General features: G+C 42.7%; 1 protein-coding gene across 1 annotated transcript; it reads right to left on the bottom strand.

Annotated features, from left to right (window-relative positions):
- Positions 1-241: 241 nt before the first annotated feature.
- krr1 (KRR1 small subunit processome component homolog) lies at positions 242-21437 on the bottom strand. The gene is made up of 10 exons (XM_072551758.1): positions 21280-21437; positions 12740-12915; positions 10955-11089; positions 10485-10610; positions 6714-6797; positions 6217-6273; positions 3527-3697; positions 1996-2073; positions 1544-1637; positions 242-912 (listed from the first exon to the last, which is right to left on the bottom strand). Exons 1-10 carry the CDS (start codon positions 21335-21337, stop codon positions 788-790), a joined length of 1104 nt encoding a protein of 367 aa, XP_072407859.1. The 5' UTR covers positions 21338-21437; the 3' UTR covers positions 242-787.
- Positions 21438-26030: the final 4593 nt, after the last annotated feature.

The raw sequence follows: 26030 nt of genomic DNA on the forward strand, positions 1-26030 counted from the left end.
GGGTTAGGAGGGGCTTATTTACCTTAAGAGAGTCAACCACAGGCAGCATAAATTTAAAAGAGAATTTATGAACTTGTTTTCCATTCAAAGGATGGTTGTGATCTGAAACTCACTGACTGTACTATATCATCTACAGGACTACTGAGCACATGCTGGAAAGTGGGATTAGGTTAAGTGAAGTGTTTTGACCTGAGTAAATATGATGCCTTTGTGCAGTAAATATTGATTCTAAAACAGCATGCCATTTGTAAGCACATTTAATGAACAATTACAAAATAAAATACTTCACGCTAATATACAATGTAAACGCCCAGTACAAAATAGAAACCTCTCTAAACATTTAACATCGATTCAATCCTAAACCACATTTTCACAGATTTGTAATCGAGAGGTTTTGTTTCTAACACCAATTATGGAGAATGTTATCCATCTCCTTTCTGTAGAAACAATGGAATTCTCTAAGGTTAGGATCCAAGCAATCTTACGACATACTCTTTTGAAATTTACTCTATGACTCTTTGTTAAAAGCAGGTGTAGTACAAGGATTGATGTGGATTCTTCTTCACCTATATTGTCATTTCTGATATCCTGTCAGGAGTTCTGTGCCAATAGAAGTACTTAACAGTCTAATTAGATGAGGAAATCACAAACAGAACCATGAGCCTGCTGCTTCCCTTGGCCATTTGTATGTAACAGTTAAAGTGGTGAAACCCTGCTGGAATGACATTGTTGGAATTATCCAATTCCAACAGTTTGTCAAAAGCATAGGAGAATTGGAAAAATCAATTTATTTCTTCTTCTTTTGAGCTATTTTCTGAGCGATTTCCTCCACAGCTGGGGCTCCCAGCTTCTTTTTCTTGGCAGTTTTTACTTTTTCTTTAAGAGCTTGAATGTTAATTTTTGTTTCTGCAGCTAAAAGAAAGAGTATACTTGTTAGCAAAAGTAGACAGATCTGATCATGTAAGCTTTACTGACAAATGTTTTTTGTCTTTTTTTTAATATGGATCAACACCAATATCCCACATGGGTCTTCCAGGGAAATATTACCTATAATGCATTTAATCATCATACCACCAAGGCCCAAAGGTTGAGTCGTGGGACTTTGGTTTTCCTCTCACCTTTGAACTACTGTTTTATTCATGGCATGTCACTATAATTAACCTCAAATGATTGTACAGAGGACCAGAATTTATCATTTGGGTTTTACAACTGATTTAACTAATCCAAAGGAAAAACACACTACTGTCAAAGACAGCATGACTTCAGTTACTGGACTTTTAGGTCCAATAGAAGAATTACAAAAATGGAGTACTAATTGAAAACATGTCGTAGGGATGACTAAGACCTGGCCTCCCCCTTTTGAGTCTTTAACCATCAGAGAACACATTTCAGAGAGTGGAAAGGGCTATATTCATTTGCCCTTCCTCACTTACAAAATAGTCTATAATCTAGTGGAATGATGTGTAATGAATTTTATATTAAATGGAAACTAGAGAACTTGGTTAACTTCTGTAATCGTATAAACAAAATGAAAACCAGTTACCTTTTTTTACTTTAATTGCAGGCTTTTCTTTCGGAGGAATAAAAGCTTTATTTCTTTCTTCCTTTCGCCTAGCTGCTGCCTCTGCTTCTTTTACCTAGGTAGATATTTACAAAACAATATACGTTTATGAAGAACCATCCCGTGTAAAAGCTTTGCAGCACATAAGGCTTGTGCAAATGTACACAAGCCTTATCACGTCTAGAAAGTGTAGCAGCAAATCTGAATAACGTAACAAAAAACTTGGTGATGTTGACTAACTGCTAAATATTGGTCAGGACACAGAGGGTGGCCACCATGCTTTTCTCTCATGTCGTTGGGTGTTTCAACTCCATCCAAAAGACAGCACTCCCTCAGTACTGATCTGGAAGGGTCAGACTTGAACTCTCACCCTCAGGCTCTGGTAAGTGTTTATTTCCCCCATCAGTAACAATTAAAGTGTTCAACATTCATACCTTTATTTCATGTAATTTCTTCTTCTTCTTGTCTTTCTCTTTAAGGAAGTATTCACCTGTGGCCAGTTCCTGATCAATCTGGACAATAAATTCAGCAAACAATTAAGAACAATCCCTAGAGCACAACTGTACTATTCCCTTTAATACAAACCCTCAAAATATAAAATTAACTTCAAATGAATATAGTAAAACATTTCCTAAACAATGCAATCAGAAATTTGAGTCAAAGGACTGAAAGCATTCTAAACTACATTCCCTTGTCCTTCGACCACATACTGCTTAAAGTTAACAATTCCAAAATCCATTACAAACACTGGGCATTTGATACGGTCAGATTTTGTTTAAATGGCCAAATAAGTGTTTTTGCTGGACACAGTTCAGGAGAGCAAATCTTGGCAAAAAAAAACCTTGTCCTGTCTTAATCCTCTCACATTTAATCTTACATCCATTCCCTTTACTTTTGAGATTATTCAGTGATCAGGAGGATCAAGGTATTTTATCGCTTATCCAGCTGTTGGACTTCCAATTGGTGGGTTGTACAAAGGGCTACAGTCTCTCAGGACCTCATTAAAAGTATAATTTAGTGCAGAATTGGCAGGCTTTTGAACTCTCAGCCAAAACATGATTTCCCTATCATAAAAATATGCTGATTCTATACAATCCTGCTGTTTTCAAAGTGCTGTACTATTAAATCATTTACAATGGATTCTAGCATTTTCCCCACTACCAACGTCTGGCTAAACAGTCCTTGGTTTTTCTATCTTTTTTTTAAATAATGGAGTTGCCATTAACTACCCTTCATTATTATAAGAACTGCTCCAAAGTCTATCAAATCTTGAAAGATGACCGCCAATGCAGCTGTCACTTCCCAGGGCACTTAAGTACCCACAACCTGATAATCTACATCCCAGAATACTTATCAGCCTTTAGTGCCAACTTCTGATTTCTTGCAATTGCTGCCATTACTAGACATTGTGTCCTCCTTTGTAAAGAGAGAAGGACAGTGTGCCATCTTAGACAGGTTTAGGGGACAAAGGGACATTTACTTGCCTTCATATTCCTGTATAAGCTTTTAAAACAGTTTGTATGTTTCCTGTAGGCTTACTTCCATATTCACCTTATTCAATTCTACTTTTTTTAGTTAACCCTTTTGTCCTCTTCCTTGGATTTAATACTGTTCCTACTTTCCCTTGTTAGCCATGATCCAATCGCCTTTCCTGTTTTAATATTTGCCATTGCATATCATCTCTAAGTAGTATCCTCCAATTTAGCATAGCTAGCTCATATCTCAAACCGCTATCATTTTCTTTCTTTTGATTCAGGACTTTAGTCCCAATGAAACGTAGTGCTTCCCAGTGTAGAGATCATTTATGGTGCACTTATTGGTGAGAGGTGATTTTGAGAAAGCATTTAGGAAACATTCGGATATCAGAGAGATGAGAATGTACCCACGCATTGGGCTGAATCATTCACTGATAGACAGTGTGCCTATAAGGAGTAAAGAAAATTAAAACGGGCAATTAGCACTTACCTTGCTTTCTGGTTGTGGTGGTGGGAAAGGTGTATACTCCTTCTTCACCCTCCTCTTCTGCGGCTGTTTCCGTTTGCTTAGGTTCTTGTGCTTGAACTTGGGCAGAAACCGCTCCCAGTTCTGTGTTCTAAGCTCCGTATCTCTTGCTAATTCACGTTTAATCATCAATGTCTTTTTGAAAAGAACAGAGCTTTCTTGTGCAGTTGAAACATGCAAGTGTGATTGTTAAAGACGGGAACAGTCAACCCGAAGGAAACAAATCTACAGAGTAAAGATCTCTCTGGTTTTCTTATTTTATAAAGCAAGATACAGAAGTCTAAATTTAAATGCCAGAAACACTCAGTAGGTTAAGCCGTATCTGTGTGCAGGCAAACAGAGCTATCATTTCTGATCAAAGACCTTTCCTCGGAACTAATATTTCTGGTTCCAATGCTGTGATTTCCAGTTAAAACCAGACCTTCTGTAATGGATTTTGTAATAGATCCTAAACTAAGAACTCTCATTGCAATACTGAGGGAGAATATACAACAAATAATGTCAGATCAAATGAAGTTCAATATAAACTAAGTTGAAGTATTATTCTCTGGGGAGAAGAAAATGAACATGAACAAAGTGGGCGAAAACAAGTTCCTAGGTTAGGAAACCATATCAAATCCTATTATTGGGGCAATGCTGGACAAAACAGGTAAAGGCAAAGCACAAACACAATGTCTATGGCATGGAAAAATGCTGAGGAAAACCGAAAGAATTAAAATTCCATAAGCATCAAGGTTAAGGGGGAGAAACAAGATTATTTCCAGTAGCAGGAAATCATGCTGGCAGCATAAAGGGTAGTCAAAAATGCTCTAAGGAGATTTAACGCCATTTTCCTACACTGTCCCTGTGATGTTTCATTAAGCAAAAATCCACGATCTCCGTTTTAGGCAGAGAATTCCAGAAATTCCCCCACATCTCAGTCCTAAAACGTTTGCCCACTTATGTTCCCTGGTTCTAGACACTCCCCGACTCAACTCCAAAGCCAGGGAAAACATCTCCTATCCATTCTGTTGACCCATCTAAGAATTTCATGTTTGAAATTCTTCAACACATTCAACAATTCCCTCTTCACTGCCCAGCTGATCAGAGTTTCTATGCAATTAGCTGCCAACACATTGACCTTTGGTTCTGGAAGGGAGATTTGAGCAGCAGAAAAACTTAACAGGAATGTATATCTCCTTTCATTCTTCTAAATTTCAGACAATATAAGGTAAAAACAATGACTGCTAGTCGTAAGAGCACAGCAGTTCAGTTAGCATCCACGGAGCAGCGAAATCGACGTTTCGGGCAAAAGCCCTTCATCTGGAATAAAGGCAGTGAGCCTGAAGCGTGGAGAGAGAAGTTAGAGGAGGGTGGGGTGGGGAGAAAGTAGCATAGAGTACAATAGGTGAGTGGGGGAGGGGATGAAGGTAATAGGTCAGGGAGGAGAGGGTGGAGTGGATCGGTGGAAAAGGAGATAGGCAGGTAGGACAAGTCATGGGGACAGTGCTGAGCTGGAAGTTTGGAACTAGGGCCTGAGCTGCTGTGCGTGCTCTTCCAGCACCACTAATCCAGAATTCAGACAATATTTAATTTTTATTGTCTATTTAATTTTTCCTCACAGGGTAGCCCCTGCAACTCAGGAATTAAGTTTGGTGAACCTTTGTTTCATTCTCTCCTCGGTAAGGAGACCAAAACTGTACACAATACTCCAGGTACTGTCTCACCAAGTTACTATAATATAACTGCAATAAGACTTGGATTCCTTTACTCAAATTGTCTTGTGATAAAGGCCAACAAACCATTTACCTCCTTTTAATGCGTGCTGTATCTACCTGATAACTTGGTCACCCACCAACACAGACATCCAAACCCTTTTATAGTTCACCATTCAACAAATATCTCTTTCCACCAAAATGAATAACCTCACACTTCTCCACATTGTATTCCATCTGCCTTTTTTTTTTGTCTTAACATTTTAGCCTCTCCAAATGTTCTTGAAGCACCACAACTCTCACTTCCACCTAGTTTTGTGACACCTGAAGGCTTGTAAATATTGCATTCAATCAGCACATTCAAATCATCAACATCGACAGCAAATAGATGGGACCCCAAGTCCCGATCTTCAACGTGCCCCACTAGTCACAGGCAACCAGAGAATGATCGACTTGTTTCTACGCTCTCCAATTTCTGTCTGCTAACCAATTCTCAAAAGATGCCAGTATATTATCCCCCCAATCTCATTTCAGGATCCCTGTGACACAGGGAGAGCACTGAGAACACAGGATTTCTCATTACAGATATCTAGGTGCTGATAGGGCTATGCAAGATAATATCAGAGATAAAGCAGACAAAAAACTGTTCCCGATGCCGAAGGTATGGGGCAAAGGGACACAGGCAAAAGGTTTTTGGTAAGGGGTACAGTGTACATAGCAGAAGGAGGCCTGCTCTGCTATTTAGTCAGATCATTGGAGGGGGTGAGTGGCCATGACCTGAACATCTAAGCCTCTGAGGGTGGTAGAAGAGGAGATGAATCATTTTAAAATGAAATTGCATGTGTATTTCACTGAAACCTGTGGGTTACAGGAATAAAGAGGAATTGGACCGACTTGATCGCTGGCAGAGAGCCAGATTAGATTCAATGTAACAATCATGAAATTTCACTTCATTAATACCTTGATATTGTAGATTGGGTGTATGTTCTTCATGGTATCGGTGACTACTTTTCTCACCTGGAAAGGTGAAAATATTAATGCATTAATGTTTAACCGTTAGTGGTAAAAGGCTGAATTATTTTTAGCTGTTCTCACTGGCAAGGCCGCATTTATTGTTCACCTTCACATGTCGGGCCTTTTTCATTTCCAATGTAGTAATGGAGCTTCAGAGTGATTGCTTAAAGCTGAGTGCTTTGCCAGGCCAATTCACAAAGTATTAGGAGCCTTCTGTGTAGCCTTTAGCAATATAAGTACTAATCAAGCATTAATTTCTTTTTGACTGAAAGTTGCCATTTTGAAACTATTTTCCAATTCACAAACAAGCCAGATAGAGTTGCACTAAAGAATAAAAACTCAATATAAAAAGGTACAGAGAGCAGTTTATTGAACAGCTAACGCAAAGCTATAAACAGCATTGAGAGGAAAAGTAGAGCACACCCTCAATCCAATTTACTTACCTCTTTCAGTCCAGAGTGTGGTCCTAAGGCAGACACAGTATTCCCTTGCACCATGATATAGCAGTTGGTCAACAGCTCCAAAGCCTAGGAGTAGGGGACACAACAGAATGAATCCATTAATAACAGACATTTGGCAAACACAGCACCCCCATCACCAATTGATCTGCTCCTGGTAACTCAGAAGACGTTATTTTGTGAGGGTATCATGTAAAGCTACGTCTTCTGTTTCTCAGAGGCTGCTATTTGAAGCTTTAATGCTACAAAGTCTAATTGCTTTGATTTCCTGAAATAAATAAGGGTAGCCCCAACACCAGGCTGTTAGTTAAAAAATGTTTTAACTGACAGGCTCTCAGTAGCATAGAACTTAAATTTTGGTAAAAATATTACAGAAGCTCATCAGTGTCAGGGGAAGTGATAGATGCAGGTACAGTTACAACATTTAAAAGACATTTGGACAAGTACATGGATAATATAGGCTTAGAGCAATATGGGCCAAATGCAGGCACGTGGGACTAGTTTGGATTGGAAAACTTGTCGATATGAATGAGTTGGACTGAAGGATCTGTTTAGATTAGAGTCTAGATCAGAGTGGTGCTGGCAAAGCACAGCAGGTCAGGCAGCATCCGAGAAGCAGGAAAATCGACATTTCGGGCAAAAGCCCTTCATCAGGAATGAGGCTGGGAGCCTTCGGGGAGGAGAGATAAATGGTAGGTGGATGGGGCTGAAGAGAAGGTAGCTAAGAGTACAATAGGTGGATGGAGGTGATAGGTCGGAGAGGAAGGTGGGAAGGACGATAGGCAGGTAGGACAGGTCACGAGGATGGTGCTGAGCTGGAAGGTTGGAACTGGGATACGGTGAGGGGAGGGGAAATGAGGAAACTGGTGAAGCCCACACTGATGCCTTGGAGTTGAAGATGGGGCATTCTTCGTCCAGGCATCAGGTGGTGAGGGAAGTGGTGGTGGACTAAGCCCAGGAACTGCAGATCTCGGCAGTGTGTGAGGGGGAGTTGAAATGTTTTGCCATAAGGCGTGGGGTTGATTGATGTGGGTGTCCCGGAGATGTTTCCTAAAGTGCTCTGCGAGAAGGCGTCCAGTCTCCCCAATGTAGAGGAGACCACATCGGGAGCAACTGATACAATAAATGATATTGGTGGATGTGCAGGTGAAACTTTGATGGATGTGGAAGGCTCCTTTGGGGCCTTGGATGGAGGTGAGGGAAGTGGTGTGGGCGCAGGTTTTGCAATGGCAGATGGAGGTGTAGAAGGATTGGATATCCATGGTGAAGATGAGGCATTGGGGGCCGGGGAAAAGGAAGTCTTGGAGGAGGTGGAGGGCATGGGTGGTGTCTCGTACGTATGTGGGGAGTTCCTGGACTGCGGGGGGTGGGGGGGAGATAGGGCAGTGTTGAGGTAGGTAGAGATGAGTTCGTTGGGGCAGGAGCATGCTGAGACAATGGGTCGGCCAGGGTGGTCAGGCTTGTGGATCTTGGGAAAGAGGTAGAATCGGGCAGTGCGGGGTTCCCGGACTATGAGGTTGGAAGCTGTGGGTGTGAGATCTCCTGAGGTGATGAGGTTCTGTATGGTCTAGGAGATGATGGTTTGGTGATGGGGATGGGGTCTTGGCGGTTGGAGGAGGTGTCTTCGAATTGGCATCTGGCTTCACTGTGTAGAGATCAGTGCGCCAAACTACCACTGCACCCCCTTTATCTGCTGTTTGATTGTGAAGTTGGGATTGGAGTGGGGTAGACTGGTTGAGGCGGTTAATGTCGCAGTGGCTTTTTTGAAGGAGAAATTGTTAAGGGTGAGGACCAGTATTGTGGCGTATTACTCTATGACAATGCAAGATTGCCAAGATTCAAATATCAAAACAATTTGTACAACAGGAGAGAAAGGTGCTGACTTGTTGGCAAGTCAAGAATGACTGGGAGAAAGTGAGGACTGCAGATGCTGGAGACCAGAGTTGAAAAACGTGGTGCTGGAAAAACACAGCAGGCCAGACAGCTTCCGAGGAGCAGGAGAATCGACGTTTCGGGCATCAGCCCTTCTTCAGGTATGATTCCTGATGAAGGGCTTATGCCCGAAACGTCGATTCTCCTGCTCCCCGGATGCTACCTGGTCTGCTGTGTTTTTCCAGCACCACATATCAAGAATGACTGGCTAAGTTGCTATGGAAAAAAGAATGGCATACTATGTCAAACACCGAGTGCACCAAAAGGTACATTAACAATTGACTTAAGATAACGTAAAGCTCATAATGTGGTTCAGTCTATCTTCTCCAGAATTTGGACTGTGAGGAAATCACATGTTTCTTTTGAACTCTGAGACTGGGCAGCCTAAGGAATGTAAGATGAAATGTTTCTGCAACACGTCTCACTTTCAAAGAAATTACCCACTAGGCTCAGGTGACTCAGTCACATCAGGGAGTTTCGCAGAATAGAGAAAAGCAGAAGTGTTTCATCATTAAATTTAATCTGCAACAATTTGTTGATTTCTAAGCTTCTTAAAGAATTTAGAATCAGCTACAATTATTTGAATTTCCAAGGGGCCCATAACACAAGCCAAGTTGAACAGCCAAACGTCATTAATGTTCTTCATGGCCCAAACCAGCAGTATGCAGCACCAAGAAAAAGCCATTAACATGTTCCAAAGGTTTACTCCCACATTCATTAACACAAAAATCAATTAAAAGTCTTCTCAAAAGAGAAAGTGAAACACAGTTGGGTGTAACAATCCTCCAGAGCGACATTGTTGTTTTAATCACTTTTTTTGTAATATGATCAACTCTCAGGTGGTTCCTTGCTGTGGAAATGGTTTTCATTTGAGCATAACTCTTCAGAAAATTCAGTATTTATAAAATAAATTTGCAAGAGGATTTCTGCAAACATACTACAAAAGTTACCTCTCGAAGGAGCAGGAGGAATATGCCTGCTTATCACTGTCGTGATGAAATGGTTCATCTTCTATGTCCACCTCTCTTACTCCAATCCCACCCTGCACCACTAATTAACTTTGTTATTTAAGTGCACAGTATGGCAGCTTTCCCCTTCTTAAACAGAAGCTAAGGTGGGGGAAGAAAAATAAACCCAAGATTCAAAAGACCAAACACTTTGGCCACCATCATTCCTTTACACAAACTGGATATAAACAAAACTGTCCCAAGCCACTGCTGCATGTTCAATCTACTCTGCTGCCTGAATTGAACCTCAGGACATTTACTTTTCAATTGAAACCATCAGCAAGCATGTGATTATGGAGCTGAGTTGAAGTGTCAGGCATGGATTTCTCCTTACTCACACATACTTAGTGTAGTCATTTGTAAAAGGAGGTTCAGATGATCTTTTCTATCCAAACACTCTTAAAATAATTATTTGGTACCATAGGAATTGAGTGCTGCTAAGAAAAGACACAATTCATTGACTCTCTACAATATCAGGACATTTGCAAGAATGTAAGAGAGACCAACATTTTATACCTATCAAATGAGCTTTCTCCACCCTCCCTCCCCCCAGAATAGAATGTTGTCCCCAATTACATGAGTTTTAAATGATTACACTGACAATCTCTTCTCACATTTGCAATCAGATTATTAAAATGCATATTTAATAAATTGTGGTCAAGGAACTTACTAAGTTCATTTAAAATGTAATAACCATCTTGCGGTTTGGAGATCATTCCTGTATCCAAGCTGTGCAAGAATTACGAGAAGAAAGATTCACTGTTCAATGGCAGGGGAATTTATTTTCTAAAGATTCAAGAAGTGGCAGTCTGGTTACCTTCAGCGTTGATCCTTTTGGCCCAATAAGTCTTAACCTTCTTTTCACAAATCGTTCCCGGTTTCTGACCAACGATCCGATTTTGATGATGTCACATGCCACATCATCCTGAAAAATACGGACAGCCTAGAACAGGAAACAAGTAGTTACAATTCAACACCCCAAATATCCTGGTCAGAACATCTATCTCCATCGACTTGAAACAGGACACACAAGGTTTGTTTTACAAGTCTGTGTGCAAGTTGCAAGATCTGCCCAGGTATTCAGATTCTTTCTCTCAGAAACTTCCAGCAACTAAAATAAATGACTGAAAGTAATGAGGAGAGGCATCGAAATGTTTGGTGTGTATTTCTCTCTGGGAACGCTCATTTTAAATATCATTTTTACCTTGTGTATTCTGCTTTCAAAGTAAAGTGATATTGTCATCACTGATTCAGCTAAAGGTACTCTTCAGTAATTGTGCTACTCACCTGCTCAAAAGGAACACTTCTTGCCAAAAGCTTGATAAAATCCCTGGCTTTAATGATGACATATGGATCGAATGTCTTCTTTGTGGTGGAAACAGTCATACTGCCTTCAATCAAATCTAATGTAGCTGCAATATACTAAATAAATGAGAGATGATAGCCACTATGTGTTCAAGCAAATATAAATATTTTGCATATCAGAATAAACATTTTACTTTGGATTAAGCTTTACCAAAATCATTAACTCTTGTTTCTCTTTCCACACATATCTGACCTAATAAGTGTCAAGAATTTTCTGGTTTATTTTGAATATTCAGCACCTGCAGGGTTTTAACTAAATAATGGATACTAAAAAATCTCAAACTTGATTAACAATGTTACAGGGCTTAAAGACAAGATTAAAACAGAGTTAAATCCAAACAAATTGCATCAACTGAGACCAATCCCACCATCCTCGTGTGTACTGCCCTCTAACATTTTCATACTTTAAAAAAAAATTAAGTAATTTGTTTTTAAAAACAAAACACTAAGTTTAACTAGTTTGAACATTCCAAGGTGAACTGACTGGCACCTTGCCCTGCCCGTTTAAATCTGAAGCTTGCTCAAATGCAAGAAAATCCTGTGACCTTGACTCGAAGACACTGAGTGCAATGATAGGACGTAAGGTCAGATGCATTCAGTTGCACAAAACAAGAACTTGAATGTTGCTAAAAAAAAAGACATGTCAAAGCTTGGTAGCTATACCAATCAGGACAAACACAAGAATGACAACATTTGAAAAGGATCACAACAATATGCACCAGAGGAGAAAAGGGGAACGATTAGTTGGCAATGGCACTCTGATTAATGTTGTCAAGGAGAAAGAGAATGGCAATACCTTAACCATTCACACTCAATTTACCAACCAGTCATTCTACTTTTCTCCTGTAGTATAAACTGTGATTGTTTATCATTTGTTATTCACGTTTGCCCCGATGAGAACAACATGTCTCTCTAATCAGCAATATCCAAAAGTATTCTCCCCGTATACATCAGCATCTATATTTTCAGTCTTGCATTTTGAAAATACATGCTTCAGATCTGGACATTGCTCACTGGGTCAGCACTTATTCCCCATCTCCAGTTGCCCTTGTGAAGATGGTGGTGAAACCACCTCCTTCAAGCAATAAATAAGCTAATTAGGAAGGAGTTCCAGGATTCTGACGCTCCCATAATGAAGAAAAACAATGCAGTTCCAAGTCAGGATGGTGTAATACTGACACGATGTGGTATTCCATTGTAAGAGGTCATAAGTTTGGGGGTTTAATGTCAGTCATACACCTTACAAAAGACTACATCACCTGGGATGAAGGGTTGAACAGTTTACCAGTAACTGCCTTTTGTCCCATCCCCATCCATTACGAAATCACTATCCAGATAATGATGCATTTCCTAAAATACCTTTATAACCTCCAGAGGCCCTACAAACCTTTCAGATCTCCACATTCCTACAATTCAGGACTCTTGCAAATTCCCAATCGTTAACACACCACCACCTGCCTGCATTCTCAAGACCTGGAATTCCTTCTGTAAACCTTTTTATCTCTAAAAGACTCCGCCTTAAAAATTCAGCCTTTGAGCAAGATTTTGGTTGCTCGATTTAATATCTCAGTCTGTGACACAGCATCAATTTTGTTTGAGACATTGTGCACTAAAAGTGCTACTTACACATGAGCTGTCATAATGAGAACAATGGGAGCGGCATTTATACAGGTGTAAGAGGTAAGGAGAGTATTGAGAGGGGCTTACATGTTCTTTAAGAGCGTTTTGTACCAAAGGCCAACATTCTTTCAGATAGGCCTCCCTGTATTTAGGGAAGAGAGTAGCAAAACTGCTCTCCTCCAACAGGCCATAAGCATTGTCCTTTTGGGTGAATGGTTCCTCCTTCCATCCTTCTGGTACTGTCAGCAGCTCTGTTTCATCCACTGTGGAATAAAACTCACTGGTTAGCAACTACAAATTACACAACATTCACCCTTCACACAGAGTCAGTACAGAAACATGTTGCTCAACAGCTTTGTAAATTAGAAACCCTTTTGAATCCAGCAAGATTTTAAATATGTAAAATTTGAGCAATAATCAAATCTCCTCGGTGTTGTAGTAGGGTGTAGTACATTTATTTATTCCTTATTTTTAGTTTATTCATTTGCAGAAATTTATTGCTCATGTGAGGTGCTACATTTTGGGAAAGTAAATCTTAGCAGGACTTATACATTTAATGGTAAAATCCTAGGGAGTGTTGCTGAACAAAGAGACCTTGGAGTGCAGGTTCATAACTCCCTGAAAGTAGAGTTGCAGGTAGATAGGATAGTGAAGGCGGCGTTTGGTATGCTTTCCTTTGTTGGTCAGAGCATTGAGTACAGGAGTTGGAAGGTCATGTTGCAGCTGTACAGGATGTTGGTTAGGCCACTTTTGGAATATTGAGTGCAATTCTGGTCTCCTTCCTATCGGAAAGATGTTGTGAAACCTGAAAGGGTTCAGAAAAGATTTACAAGGCTGTTGCCAGGGTTGGAGGATTTGAGCTATAGGGAGAGGTTGAATAGGCTGGGGCTGTTTTCCCTGGAGTGTTGAAGGCTGAGGGGTGACCGTATAGAGGTTTACAAAATCATGATAAAGAAGGGCTCCAGCCCAAAACGTCGACTTTCCTGCTCCTCGGATGCTGCCTGACCTGCTGTGTTTTTCCAGCAATGCTTTCTCAACTCTGATCTCATCTGCAGACCTCACTGTCTCCCTTTTAAAACCACATATTGATTAAACTCAAACTCCCCAGCTGTCATGAGGGGATTCAAACCCGGGTCACCAGAAAATCACGCAGGTTTCTGGATAATAACACCACCTTCCCTTCAGACAGATGCTTGGCAGATCTTTACCGAAGAAATGTTTTAAGATCAAACAGCTCATTCATTTCAGAACAGAAATTTTACAACACATCACCAACCCAACTTCACTATATACTCGGCAATATTTATTACAATAATTTAAATTCAAGACAAAGAAATAGAAGGATTGACTATTGCAGTACGTTGTTCTCACTGCCCTTTCAGCTGTAAGACTTGGCTCCCAGTCAGGCTCAGAGAGAGAGCATGAGGCAGAGAGGGGGGGGAGGGGAGAGAGAGAGAGAAAGAGAGAGAGAGAGAACGCACGCACAAGAGGGAGAGAGAGTATAAGAGACAAAGAAAGGGAGCAAGAGTGAGAGGACACTTTGAGAGAATGTACATTAAAAGTCCTATGCACACATCGGCTGTCATAATTGTAACAACTGCAGCAACATTTGTACAAGTGGGGGAATTAACAAGACTATTGGAAGGGGCTGAGATGTTCTTTCAGACCATTTTCTCTCTGTTGAAGAGACAGTCGAGGTGCCATTATGCCACTGGGTGTCTGGTACAGACCACTGACTAGTGCAATGGAGGAGACATGCTGCAAATTACAGTCTTTAGAGAATCACATTAATTGCAACAGAAGGTCACAAACTACAGAGGAACCCTGATTATCCAAACAAGATGGGTGGGCAGCATTTCATTCAGATAATTGATTATTCGGTTAATTGATTGATTGCCTTTCCTCTGGGGCTCCAGAGTTTTCTGAAGTTTCCTTTCTCCTTGGTCTGTCTGCCTTGTTCCCTCTCTCCATCTCAGGGTTTGTTTCTGAGCAGACACACACACTTGTGTGTAAGGGACCTGCAGCATCGCTGAAGCCTCCATCCCCCAATCAGTTCAATGGGATTGATACAGCGAGCACTTGCTAAATCCACTCCTCATTCAGGAGACTAGGCTGCAGCATACCGCATGCAAGACCTCGCTCCCTCCCCCCAACCCCGTCACCCCGTACTCCCCAGCCTCTGGGGCAGCTGGACTGGACACCAACAGTAAGACTTCTGCTGCCTTTGGTGGAGGAAGTCTCCAAATAGTACACACACACACCTTTTTACTGCAACTTTTTCTCAGGTTCCACCTTTGCCCTGTACACAACAATGTTGGAGAGATTATCTGGAGAAGGGGGATTTAGGGTATATCCCTGTGTAGAACTCCAGGGAAAGTGTGGGAGGGGAGAGGGAAGGTGGGAGGTCAGTCATTTGGAGACGGTACCTGGGCTCCCATCGATGTCCAGGACTGTTCTCGGCAGCATTTCAGTAAGCCGCGTTTGTTTTTAATCATTGTAAACAAAAGGTGATTACATTACATTACAGTGTGGATACAGACCCTTCGGCCTAACAAATCCACACTGACCCGCCGAAGCGCAACCCACCCATACCCCTACATTTACCCCTTCACCTAACACTACGGGCAATTTAGCATGGCCAATTCACCTGACCTGCACATCTTTGGACTGTGGGAGGAAACCGGAGCACCCGGAGGAAACCCACGCAGACACGGGGAGAATGTGCAAACTCCACACAGTCAGTCGCCTGAGGCGGGAAATGAACCCAGGTCTCTGGCGCTGTGAGGCAGCAGTGCTAACCACTGTGCCACCGTGCCGCCCACTAAGAGGTTAGAAACACCCCTTTGATGCAATGTTTCTATCGGGACCTCGAGATCTCCTTCAGATAATCGTGGTTCCTCTGTCCAGAGTCATTGTACTGAGGCACTGCTTCCAATGCCATTTCAAGGCTTATAAAATGACAGTCTCAGTCAGTGGGCTGTAAAGGTGGGCAAGAAGGGAGGAGAGGAAGACTAGTGAGAATTTGTGTCAGTGGTGTAAGTCATTGCTGCCTCAGAACTCGAGGTCCCAAACCCCACTTTGAGAAGCCCTACGATAGGGGATATTATTGACCTAATATAGATCAGGATAGTAATATTGCAAAAGGCAGAGAGGAAGGAGAGTTACAGAGTGTGTCAGGAGAACACCATGGGCTGAAGAGTGACTTCTGTACAGTATGATTCCTCATCAGTATTCTTCAGGAAACGTCTGGGGCAAATGTCAGTCAGGGAATCCTCAGAGAACCATGATCAGAGCATTAAGAAGGTAGACTGGAGCAACTGAAAATAAAAATCTCAAATTGGAGGAGAGACAGTTTCAGTGGATTGAGAACAGATATGATCCAGACAAACTGGAATGAAAGATCTGCACGCGAGGTACATTGTGGTTGGGGCCAACCAGCACTATGACAAAGTGAGAGCTCCCCAAATTACGAAAGATTGGCAAAATAGTGAAATTAAATATATTAACAATCTGATAGCTGTCATATAAGGGAAAATCAGCATGAATTTAAAAAGTTTAGATGGAAAGTGAAAAAAAGAAGTGCAGAGAAGAGACTGAATAAGTAAAGACGAGCAACTAACAAAAAAAATCCAAAAGTTCGCTATGAGTGTACAAGCTGTAAAAGGGCGAAAAGAATAAAAGGCTAATTAAGGATTAAAGCACACAAAGGCTGAGATACTGAGAGAACTTTTGATTAGTCTTTACCAAGGAAGATGTTGCTACTAAAGTCATAGTGAATGGATGAAGAGATGCAATAAGGGTGGCTGCACTGATAGGTCACATGGATGTTGATGAAGGTAGTGAAGGAAACTGAGGTGGTACTGGCCATAATCTCAATCTCCTTCAATATTGGACTGGTCTCAGAGGACTGGAGAATTGTAACTATTACACCGTTGTTCAAAAGGGTGTGGGGATAGATCCAGAGGCTACAGACCAGTCAGTTTAATGCGGGTGATGGGAAAAAATTAACACTCACTGGACAAACAGTTACAGAGTAGCTACAGCACAGGAGGGAGCCATTCGGCCAATCATGCCTTCACTGGTTCTGTTATCTAGTGCCAATCTCCTGCTCTTTCCCCATATCCCTGCACACCATTTCTATCCAAATAATCATCCAATGCCTCAACTGAACCTGCCTCCACCACATTTCCAGGTATTCCATACCCTAACTACTCTTTGAACAAGTTCTTTCTCACATTACCCTTGGTTTATTTGCATATCATTTTAAATCTCTCCCCTCTCAATATTTTTCTTTCACAAGTGGGGGATGCTTCTCCCATCTACTCCCCGCTCATGATTTTGAAAACTTCTATTAACTCCCCTCAGCACGGAAACAGACCCTTTAGTCTGACCAGTCCATGCCAAACATAATCCCAAACTAAACTAGTCCCACCTGCCTGGTCCTGGCCCATATCCCTCCAAACCTTTCCTATTCATGTATCCATCCAAATGTCTTTTCAACATTGTAATTGTCCCCATATTTACCACTTCCTCAGGAAAGTAGAGAGTTGTGAACACAGAGAAAGTGAGGAGCGCAGATACTGGAGATCAGAGTCTGGTCAGCTACCATCCGAGGAGCAGGAGAGGCAACGTTTCGAGCATAAGCTCTTTATTAGGAATGAAGAGTTGTGAACACAGCCCAGTCCATCACGCAAAGCAGCCTTCCTTCCAATGACCCTGTCTACACTTCCTTTTGTTTCCCAAGGAGATCAGTCCCAACATCTTTAATCTATCCTGATGTTGATTAATAAAGCCGAGATTTGTAAAACACTTTGTGGATGAGGTAACAGAGGGTTGCTGTGGTGATGTGGCTTGCATGGTCTGTCAAAGGATATTGGATAAAAATATCACATAACAAGCTTGCAGCCCTGGAATAACAGAGACAATGGAAACACAGATACCAAATTGTCTAAGTAACAGGAAACACATATTGGTATGATGTTATTTTCCAAACACGAGGAAGGTTTATAGTGGGATCCCCAAGCACTCAGTACTTTGTCTTGACCTAGATGAGTGGGCTACACTTGGATGTACAGGTCACAAATTGAAAGCTTGAAAGTATTGTGAACTATGAAAATATTACAGACATGGTGCAGCCAGAGAGCAGGTGAACACGTGATAAATGTCATTTATTGCAGCAGAGTGTGAAATGGTACATTTTCAGGGAAGAACAATGAGGATATTCATTATTAAATAAAGGGCACAAATACTAACGATGCTGCAGGACTACAGAGACCTAAGGTATACCATCACAAAACATTCAAGATGAAACACTAAGATGGATAAAGAGGCAAACTACATTTTGGAATATATAGAGGGGTGGAGTATGAAAGCAAGGTAGTCATGATCGGTTTCTTCATAGGAGACCATCAAGGGAAGTCTTGTCACTAGCATGACCCTTGGTAAACCCAGTATAAAACACTGGTTCCCCCTCAACTGGAGTACTGTGTCCAACCCTCAGCATCACACTCTGCGGTGGAAGTGAAGGGTTGAAAAGTGTAGCACTGGAAAAGCACAGCAGGTCAGGCAGCATCCAAGGAACAGGAGAGTCAACATTTCAGGCATAAGCCCTTCATTAGGAATATGGAGGGGGAAGGGAGCTGAGAGATAAATGGAAGTGGGGGTGGGGGTGGGGATGGGGGTAAGGTAGGTGGAAAGGTAATAGGTAGATGCAGGTGGGGAGTAATGGTGTTAGATCGGTGGGGAGGGTGGAGTGGATAGGTGGGAAGAAACTTGGACAGGTAGAACAGGTCAAGAGGGTGGTGCCAAGTTGCAGGACTGAATCTAGAATGGCGGGGAGCGGAGGGGGAGAGATTAGGAAACTAGTGAAGTCACTGTTAATGCCGTTTAGAAAAGGTGGAGGAAAATTCAGTTGAGTGGGCAGAAAGAGGAGGGGGGACGATGCTAATGTTGTGGTAATGTCACTGGGCTAGTCATCCAGAGACTTAGGCCAATGCAGTGGCAAAGTGGGCCCAAATCCCATGGTGAAATTTAAAGTCAACCAGTAATATTTCGAATTAAAAGTTGGTCTCAGTAATGGTGACCACAATGTATGTACATGTATTTGGAAAGACAAGGACTGATTAGGGATAGTCATCATGGCTTTGTGTGTGGGAAATCGTCTCACAAACTTGATTGAGGTTTTTGAAGAAGTAACAAAAAGGATTGATGAGGGCAGAGCGATAGGTGTGATCTATATGGACTCCATTAAGGCATTCGACAAGGTTCCCCATGGGAGACTGATTAGCAAGGTTAGGTCGCACGGAATACAGGGAAAACTAGCCATGTGGATACAGAACTGGCTCAAAGGTAGAAGACAGAGGGTGGTGGTGGAGGGTTGTTTTTCAGACTGGAGGCCTGTGACCAGTGGAGTGCCACAAGGATCGGTGCTGGGCCCTCTACTTTTCATCATTTATATAAATGATTTGGATGTGACCATAAGAGGTATAAGTTAGTAAGTTTGCAGATGACACCAAAATTGGAGGTGTAGTGGACAGTGAAGGAGGTTACCTCAGATTACAACAGGATCTTGATTAGATGGGCCAGTGGGCTGAGAAGTAGCAGTTTAATTTAGAGAAATGAGGTGCTGCATTTTGGGAAAGCAAATCTTAGCAGGACTTATACACTTAATGGTAAGGTCCTAGGGAGTGTTGCTGAACAAAGAGACTTGGGAGTGCAGGTTCATAGCTCCTTGAAAGTGGAGTCGCAGGTAGATAGGATAGTGAAGGTGTTTGGTGTGCTTTCCTTTGTTGGTTAGAGTTTTGAGTACAGGAATGAGGAGGTCATGTTGTGGATGTACAGGACATCGGTTAGGCCACTTTTGGAATATTGTATGCAATTCTGGTTTCCTTCCTATCGCAAGGGTGTTGTGAAACTTGCACGGTTCAGAAAAGATTTACAAAGATATTGCCAGGGTTGGAGGATTTGAATCAGCTGGGGCTGTTTTCTTTGGAGCATCGAAGGCTAAGGGGTGACCTTATAGAGGTTTACAAAATTATGAGGGGCATGGATAGTATAAATAGACAAAGTCTCTTCCCTGGGGTTGGGGAGTCCAGAACTAGAGGGCATAGGTTTAGGGTGAGAGGGGAAAAATATAGAGGAGACCTAAGGGGCAACTTTTTCATGCAGAAGGTGGTACGTGTATGGAATGAGCTGCCAGAAGAAGTGGTGGAGGCTGGTAAAATTGCAACATTTAAAAGGCATCTGAATGGGTATATAGATAGGAAGGGTTTGGAGGAATATGGGTCGGGTGGGACTAGATTGGGTTGGGATATCTGGTCAGCATGGATGAGTTGGACCGAAGGGTCTGTTTCCGTGCTGTCCACCTCTATGATTCTAAATCTAATCAATTGTTGTAAAAACCCACCTGGTTCAATAATGTCCTTTGGACAAGGAAATCTGTTGTCCTTACCCAATCTGGCCTACATGTGACAGAGTAATGTGGCTGATTCTTAACTGGCCTCTCAGAGGTCACATCTCTTCAGAGTGCTCTTCCTAAAAAGGCAGTAGAAGCAGATTCCTAGAATATTTTTAAGGTAGACGCAGAGAGTTTGGTGTTCAGCAAGGAGTTGAAAGGTTATCAGGCGTAGCTGTGAGTGTGAATTTGAGGTTTCAGTCAGAGTAGCTGTGATCTTATTTTGAGGGGCTGAATGGCTTACTCCTGGTTGTGATTCATGTGCCATCTGAAACAATTCAAAGGATGTGCAACAAATGTTAGATTTACCAGCGATACCCACAGCCCAAAGAAGAATAAAGATTGGAGAAGCTGAGGCAAATCTCTTAGTGAAAAGAAAGTTGATAAGAAATTTCACCAAGGTGTTCAAATTCAAGAGGAGTCCAGGTAAGGTAAATAGGAGAAATTATCCCCTTTGGTGAAAGAATTGAGAACCAGAGGGTGCTGATTTAAGATGAATGTGAAAAGTATCAATGCTGACACAATAGGATAAAGAATGTTAGGATCTGGACACCCGGGTGGCGGTGGAGACAAATGAAGGTAAAATTTAAGGGGAAAACACAGTTCGGCTGTACTTTAAGTCACAGAGCGATGGGGATGTCTGTTCAAATGAGTGACTCTGTTGAGGTACATTTCAGGAATCAACTTCTGAATGAGATTAAAGTAAACTGCAACAAACACTTCAGAAAATCTTGTTCAGCTGATTCAATGTCCCTCGCTCTGGATGAAGGGACTCAGGTGACTCAATTTTAACCGCAATAGATCCACAGAGAGCGAGCAAGTTAATGTTTCGAGACCAGATGGGGGTGGGGGGGGATGGGGGTGGGTGGGGGGGGATGGGGGTGGGTGGGGGGGGATGGGGGTGGGTGGGGGGGGATGGGGGTGTGTGGGGGGGGATGGGGGTATGGGGGTGGGGGGGTTTGGCCCTTTGACACCATTGTTCTGATATTCCGATCATTTAATCTGAACTATTAACATTCTTCCACCCCTCCCCCTCCCCATTATTATATAAATGCTGCCCCCTCCACACCACCTGCTTGACCCGCTCTGATCTCCAACAATTTGTTTTGTTACAGATTTTCAAAATCCGCAGTTCTTTGCATTTTTTTCGGTTCACAAATTCCCCCTCACTCACCTCCTTTACCTTTACCTTCATTTTTACCGCGTCTCCCTTTCCCTGGAGCGACCTCCATGCCGGTCCGACACTCAATACCTTCCCCCACCACAGACACACTTCCGCCGGTCCGACACTCAATACCTTCCCCCACCACAGACACACTTCCGCCGGTCCGACACTCAATACCTTCCCCCACCACAGACACACTTCCGCCGGTCCGACACTCAATACCTTCCCCCACCACAGACACACTTCCGCCGGTCCGACACTCAATACCTTCCCCCACCACAGACACACTTCCGCCGGTCCGACACTCAATACCTTCCCCCACCACAGACACACTTCCGCCGGTCCGACACTCAATACCTTCCCCCACCACAGACACACTTCCGCCGGTCCGACACTCAATACCTTCCCCCACCACAGACACACTTCCGCCGGTCCGACACTCAATACCTTCCCCCACCACAGACACACTTCCGCCGGTCCGACACTCAATACCTTCCCCCACCACAGACACACTTCCGCCGGTCCGACACTCAATACCTTCCCCCACCACAGACACACTTCCGCCGGTCCGACACTCAATACCTTCCCCCGCCACAGATACACTTCCGCCGGTCCGACACTCAATACCTTCCCCCACCACAGACACACTTCCGCCGGTCCGACACTCAATACCTTCCCCCGCCACAGATACACTTCCGCCGGTCCGACACTCAATACCTTCCCCCGCCACAGATACACTTCCGCCGGTCCGACACTCAATACCTTCCCCCACCACAGATACACTTCCGCCGGTCCGACACTCAATACCTTCCCCCACCACAGATACACTTCCGCCGGTCCGACACTCAATACCTTCCCCCACCACAGACACACTCCCGCCGGTCCGACACTCAATACCTTCCCCTACCACGGACACACTTCCGCCGGTCCGACACTCAATACCTTCCCCCACCACGGACACACTTCCGTCGGTCCGACACTCAAAACCTTCCCCCACCACGGACACACTTCCGTCGGTCCGACACTCAATACCTTCCCCCACCCTGGACACACTTCCGTCGGTCCGACACTCAATACCTTCCCCCACCACGGACACACTTCCGCCGGTCCGACACTCAATACCTTCCCCCACCACAGACACACTTCCGCCGGTCCGACACTCAATACCTTCCCCCACCTTGGACACACCCGTCGGTCCGACACTCAATACCTTCCCCCACCATGAACACACTTCCGTCAATACGGAGCTGAACTCTGTCAGGGTTACACCAGCTCGCACTTGGCCATTGTCTGAGCTGCATTCTGTTCTGATGTTTATTTAACATAAATTTTCTCTGGGTGTTAGTGTGGCCTCAGAATCAGGAAAGTTCATTAGTTTAAGGGCCGCTCTAAAGTGAAACTGAAGGAAAGGGCCTTCACAGATTTTATATAAAATCCAAAATAAATTTGCATTTGACAGGCGAATTTTAACACTTTAGGAGGTTCACTCTGCCGAGGATCAGGGCCAATACCTTTTAATAAAAATAATCTGACAGATGGAGTGTCGTGTGAAAATGGGAATCTGTTCACTTTGGCAGAAAGAACAGAAAAACTACATTTCAACCAAAAACCTTCGACCTTAGGGGAGTTGAAAGATTGGATAATAAAGTGTTCAAAATAATGAGGTGGATTCTTTGGTCAGATCGGCTCAGACAAGTTTGAAGCAGGATTCACACCTAAACTTTTGGGGTGGCTCAGTGGTTAACACTAGGGTCCCAGGTTCGATTCCAGCCTTCGTTGGGTGACTCTCTGTGTGGAGTTTGCACATTCTCCCCGTGTCTGTGTGGGTTTCCTCCCACAATCCAAAGATGTGCAGGTCAAGTGAATTGGTCATGCTAAATTGCCCATAGTGTTAGGTGCATTAGTCAGAGGGGAAATGGGTCTGGGTGGGTTGCTCTTCGGAGGGTCAGTGTGGACTTGTTGGGCCAAAGGGCCTGTTTCCACACTGTAGGGAATCTTAATTGACTAACCTGAGATATCACTTCTTGTACATTCATAAAAACTTTAATGATCTAGGGACAAAGTATTGAAAGGAATCTGGATTTTACATTTTAATCAGCAGTCTATATCCTCATTGATTAAAAGTTTCAACAAGGGCAATTAATTTTAAAATTGTTAACTTTATGCTTATAAATACTGTGTCTTATACCTCCCATACCATGCCTGAGGAAGGAGTTGAACTCCAAAAGCTTGCAATTTCAAATAAACCTGTGGACTATAACCTGGTGTCATTTCGTTGACCACAAGAATAGGGATATCTAGACAAGGTAGATAGAGATTTGAAATTGGTCCAAAGGTCAAGGACCAGAGAATACAGAGACAAGGTGATCCGCAAACAAAACAAAAAAAATGAGTGAAACCACTTTATATGCAGTGAATCATTAGGATCTGGATACACTGCCTGGGGGTATAGTGAGGCATATTCAATCATTTTTTCAGTTCTCTAATTAATATTCTAACTTGATAGTATTTTGTAGATGGTTATTATTTTACCTGTCCAAGTAGTTGCAGCAATTTCTCGGAATCAAAATTCTGCAACTGTCGATTAGATTCGATTACTTATAGTGTGGAAACAGGCCCTTCGGCCCAACAAGTCCACACCGCCCCGCCGAAGCGTAACCCACCCATACCCCTACATCTACATCTACCCCTTACCTAACACTACGGGCAATTTAGCATGGCCAATTCACCTGACTTGCACATCTTTGGACAGTGGGAGGAAACCGGAGCACCCGGAGGAAACCCACGCAGACACGGGGAGAATGTACAAACTCCACACAGTCAGTCGCCTGAGGCGGGAATTGAACCTGGGTCTCTGGCGCTGTGAGGCAGCAGTGCTAACCACTGTGCCACCGTGCCGCCCTATTGGACATTGGTGGAATTGACACCACGATTTTATTCAGGTCAGCTGGCATTGTTTGCATCACAGATGCTGCTTGGCTGATATTTTTGGAGGTGCCTCCAACCTGCTGAAGGACCAGCACTCTGAAAGCTAGTGCTTCCAATTAAACCTGTTGGACTATAACCTGGTGTTGTGTGATTTTTTTTAACTCTGGCGGATATTTAGCTATTTTGCTTTTGTAATGAGACGATTTAATCCTAATCCCTTGAATCCTAAAGGGTTCAAATCATGTTAAGTCAGATAGATCTTTATAAAACAAGGCAAATGCCACATACATTAATGAACCCAATATATTTACAGTTAACCGATTTCAGCCAGCATGTACCCAATTCTAAAAGAAGTGGAAATCACTGGCAAGGCCAGTATTTGTTGCCCATCTCTAAATGCCCTTGAATAGTTTATTGTGTTCTTTGCAGTCAAAGCTCCCCATAAACCAGAAGAAAAAGACCACTTCAGAGTGCAGTGAAGAATTAACCACATTTCTGTAAGCCTGGAATTTTACATGTGCCAGACCTAAAGGACATTATCAAGCCACATGGGTATTTTCAATAATTGATGATAGTTTCATTATTTATTTGTATTTTGATTCAGGTATTAGGAGGAGCAACTATGAAAACAGATCAGCCTCACACTAAGGATTCACACTAATGATTGCTACTGACCAGATTTGCTAAAATTGTTCATGTGAAGAACAGTTTCCACCAATATCCGTGCAGCAAGAGACCAACACCTACATCAATCACATGACAAATGTGTAACTGAGGAAGGGGAAGGATCCCAGCAGAAATCCAATTTAGCAAAAATCTGATTGGAATAAAAGCACACCATCAGTTTCAACTAGTATCAATAGTCACAATCATTTTTTTTCAATTTTGTATTTGTTTATAAAATACTGAAATGAGAAAAAGCTGCTTTAAACCAATGTTTGAAAGGGTAGCTGTACGTTTTGAAAGCAGGTAATCTGATACCCATTGCAGGCACCATGTCAAGTCTGTTTCCATGCTGTACATCTCTATGACTCTATAACTGCTGAACAATCAGGAATTGAAGTGGGGGATGCACAAGATTTGAGGTTGAGGGATGCACTGATGCAACTTTTGTTGGCAACAAAAAGTGGATTGGTCGATGCACTAATGACCAGTTATCGATGACAAAGACATTTTTGATGGCCAACAGGTAACTGATCAATTTGGAAGTGGGAATAAGTTCCTTAAAGGAAGGAATGCTCAGTTTTTTTTTAATCCCCAGCTCCGAGGAACAGTTAACTGTGTTCTTTGCAGTCAATGCTCCCTGTAAACCTGAAGAAAACAACCTTCATTTAAGCTGTTTGTAGCTGTGACATTTAACTGAAAAGTAGTTTAACTAAGAGACTTTGAGTGAACCAGCCACCTTTGTATCTCTTACAAACCAATGGAAGTGTGAGAATCAAAGCCCATTCACTTCAATAATTTCAGTCCGAGACAAGATCTGAATTAGTAGTGTCATTTATTTTACACTTGCAAGTAGGTGTGATGTCCAGCGTCTATAAGGCAGAGGACATACACACCAAATTCAATTCATACACAACATTTATATGATTTGATTTCTATTGTTTTACACTGCTCCCTCCCCTGTTTACATCCTCAACTTCCCTAAGACCGGCCCCCATTACCCCTGTTTATCTCTTGCCTTATCCGGCCTTGTCTGTGACAAAATGCTTATTCCTGGCCTCACAAGGCTGTTTGACCTCATCCTGCTGTAGGTCATTGTTAGGCATATTCTTTCTTCATCATTATCTACCCCCTTCATCTGTGCCTTTCCCGAGGCCGTTCTGATCCCT

The sequence above is a fragment of the Chiloscyllium punctatum genome, chromosome 32 (assembly GCF_047496795.1).
Source record: "Chiloscyllium punctatum isolate Juve2018m chromosome 32, sChiPun1.3, whole genome shotgun sequence".
NCBI lineage: Eukaryota > Metazoa > Chordata > Chondrichthyes > Orectolobiformes > Hemiscylliidae > Chiloscyllium > Chiloscyllium punctatum.

Coding starts and splice junctions, on each gene's coding strand:
- krr1 (XM_072551758.1), bottom strand. CDS start 21,337: ATGGAGGTCGCTCCAGGGAAAGGGAGACGCGGTAAAAATGAAGGTAAA. Junction 12,916..21,279: donor TGAAGGTAAAGGTAAAGGAG/GTGAGTGAGGGG, acceptor TTTATTCCACAG/TGGATGAAACAGAGCTGCTG. Junction 11,090..12,739: donor AAAACGCTCTTAAAGAACAT/GTAAGCCCCTCT, acceptor TCATTTATTTAG/TATATTGCAGCTACATTAGA.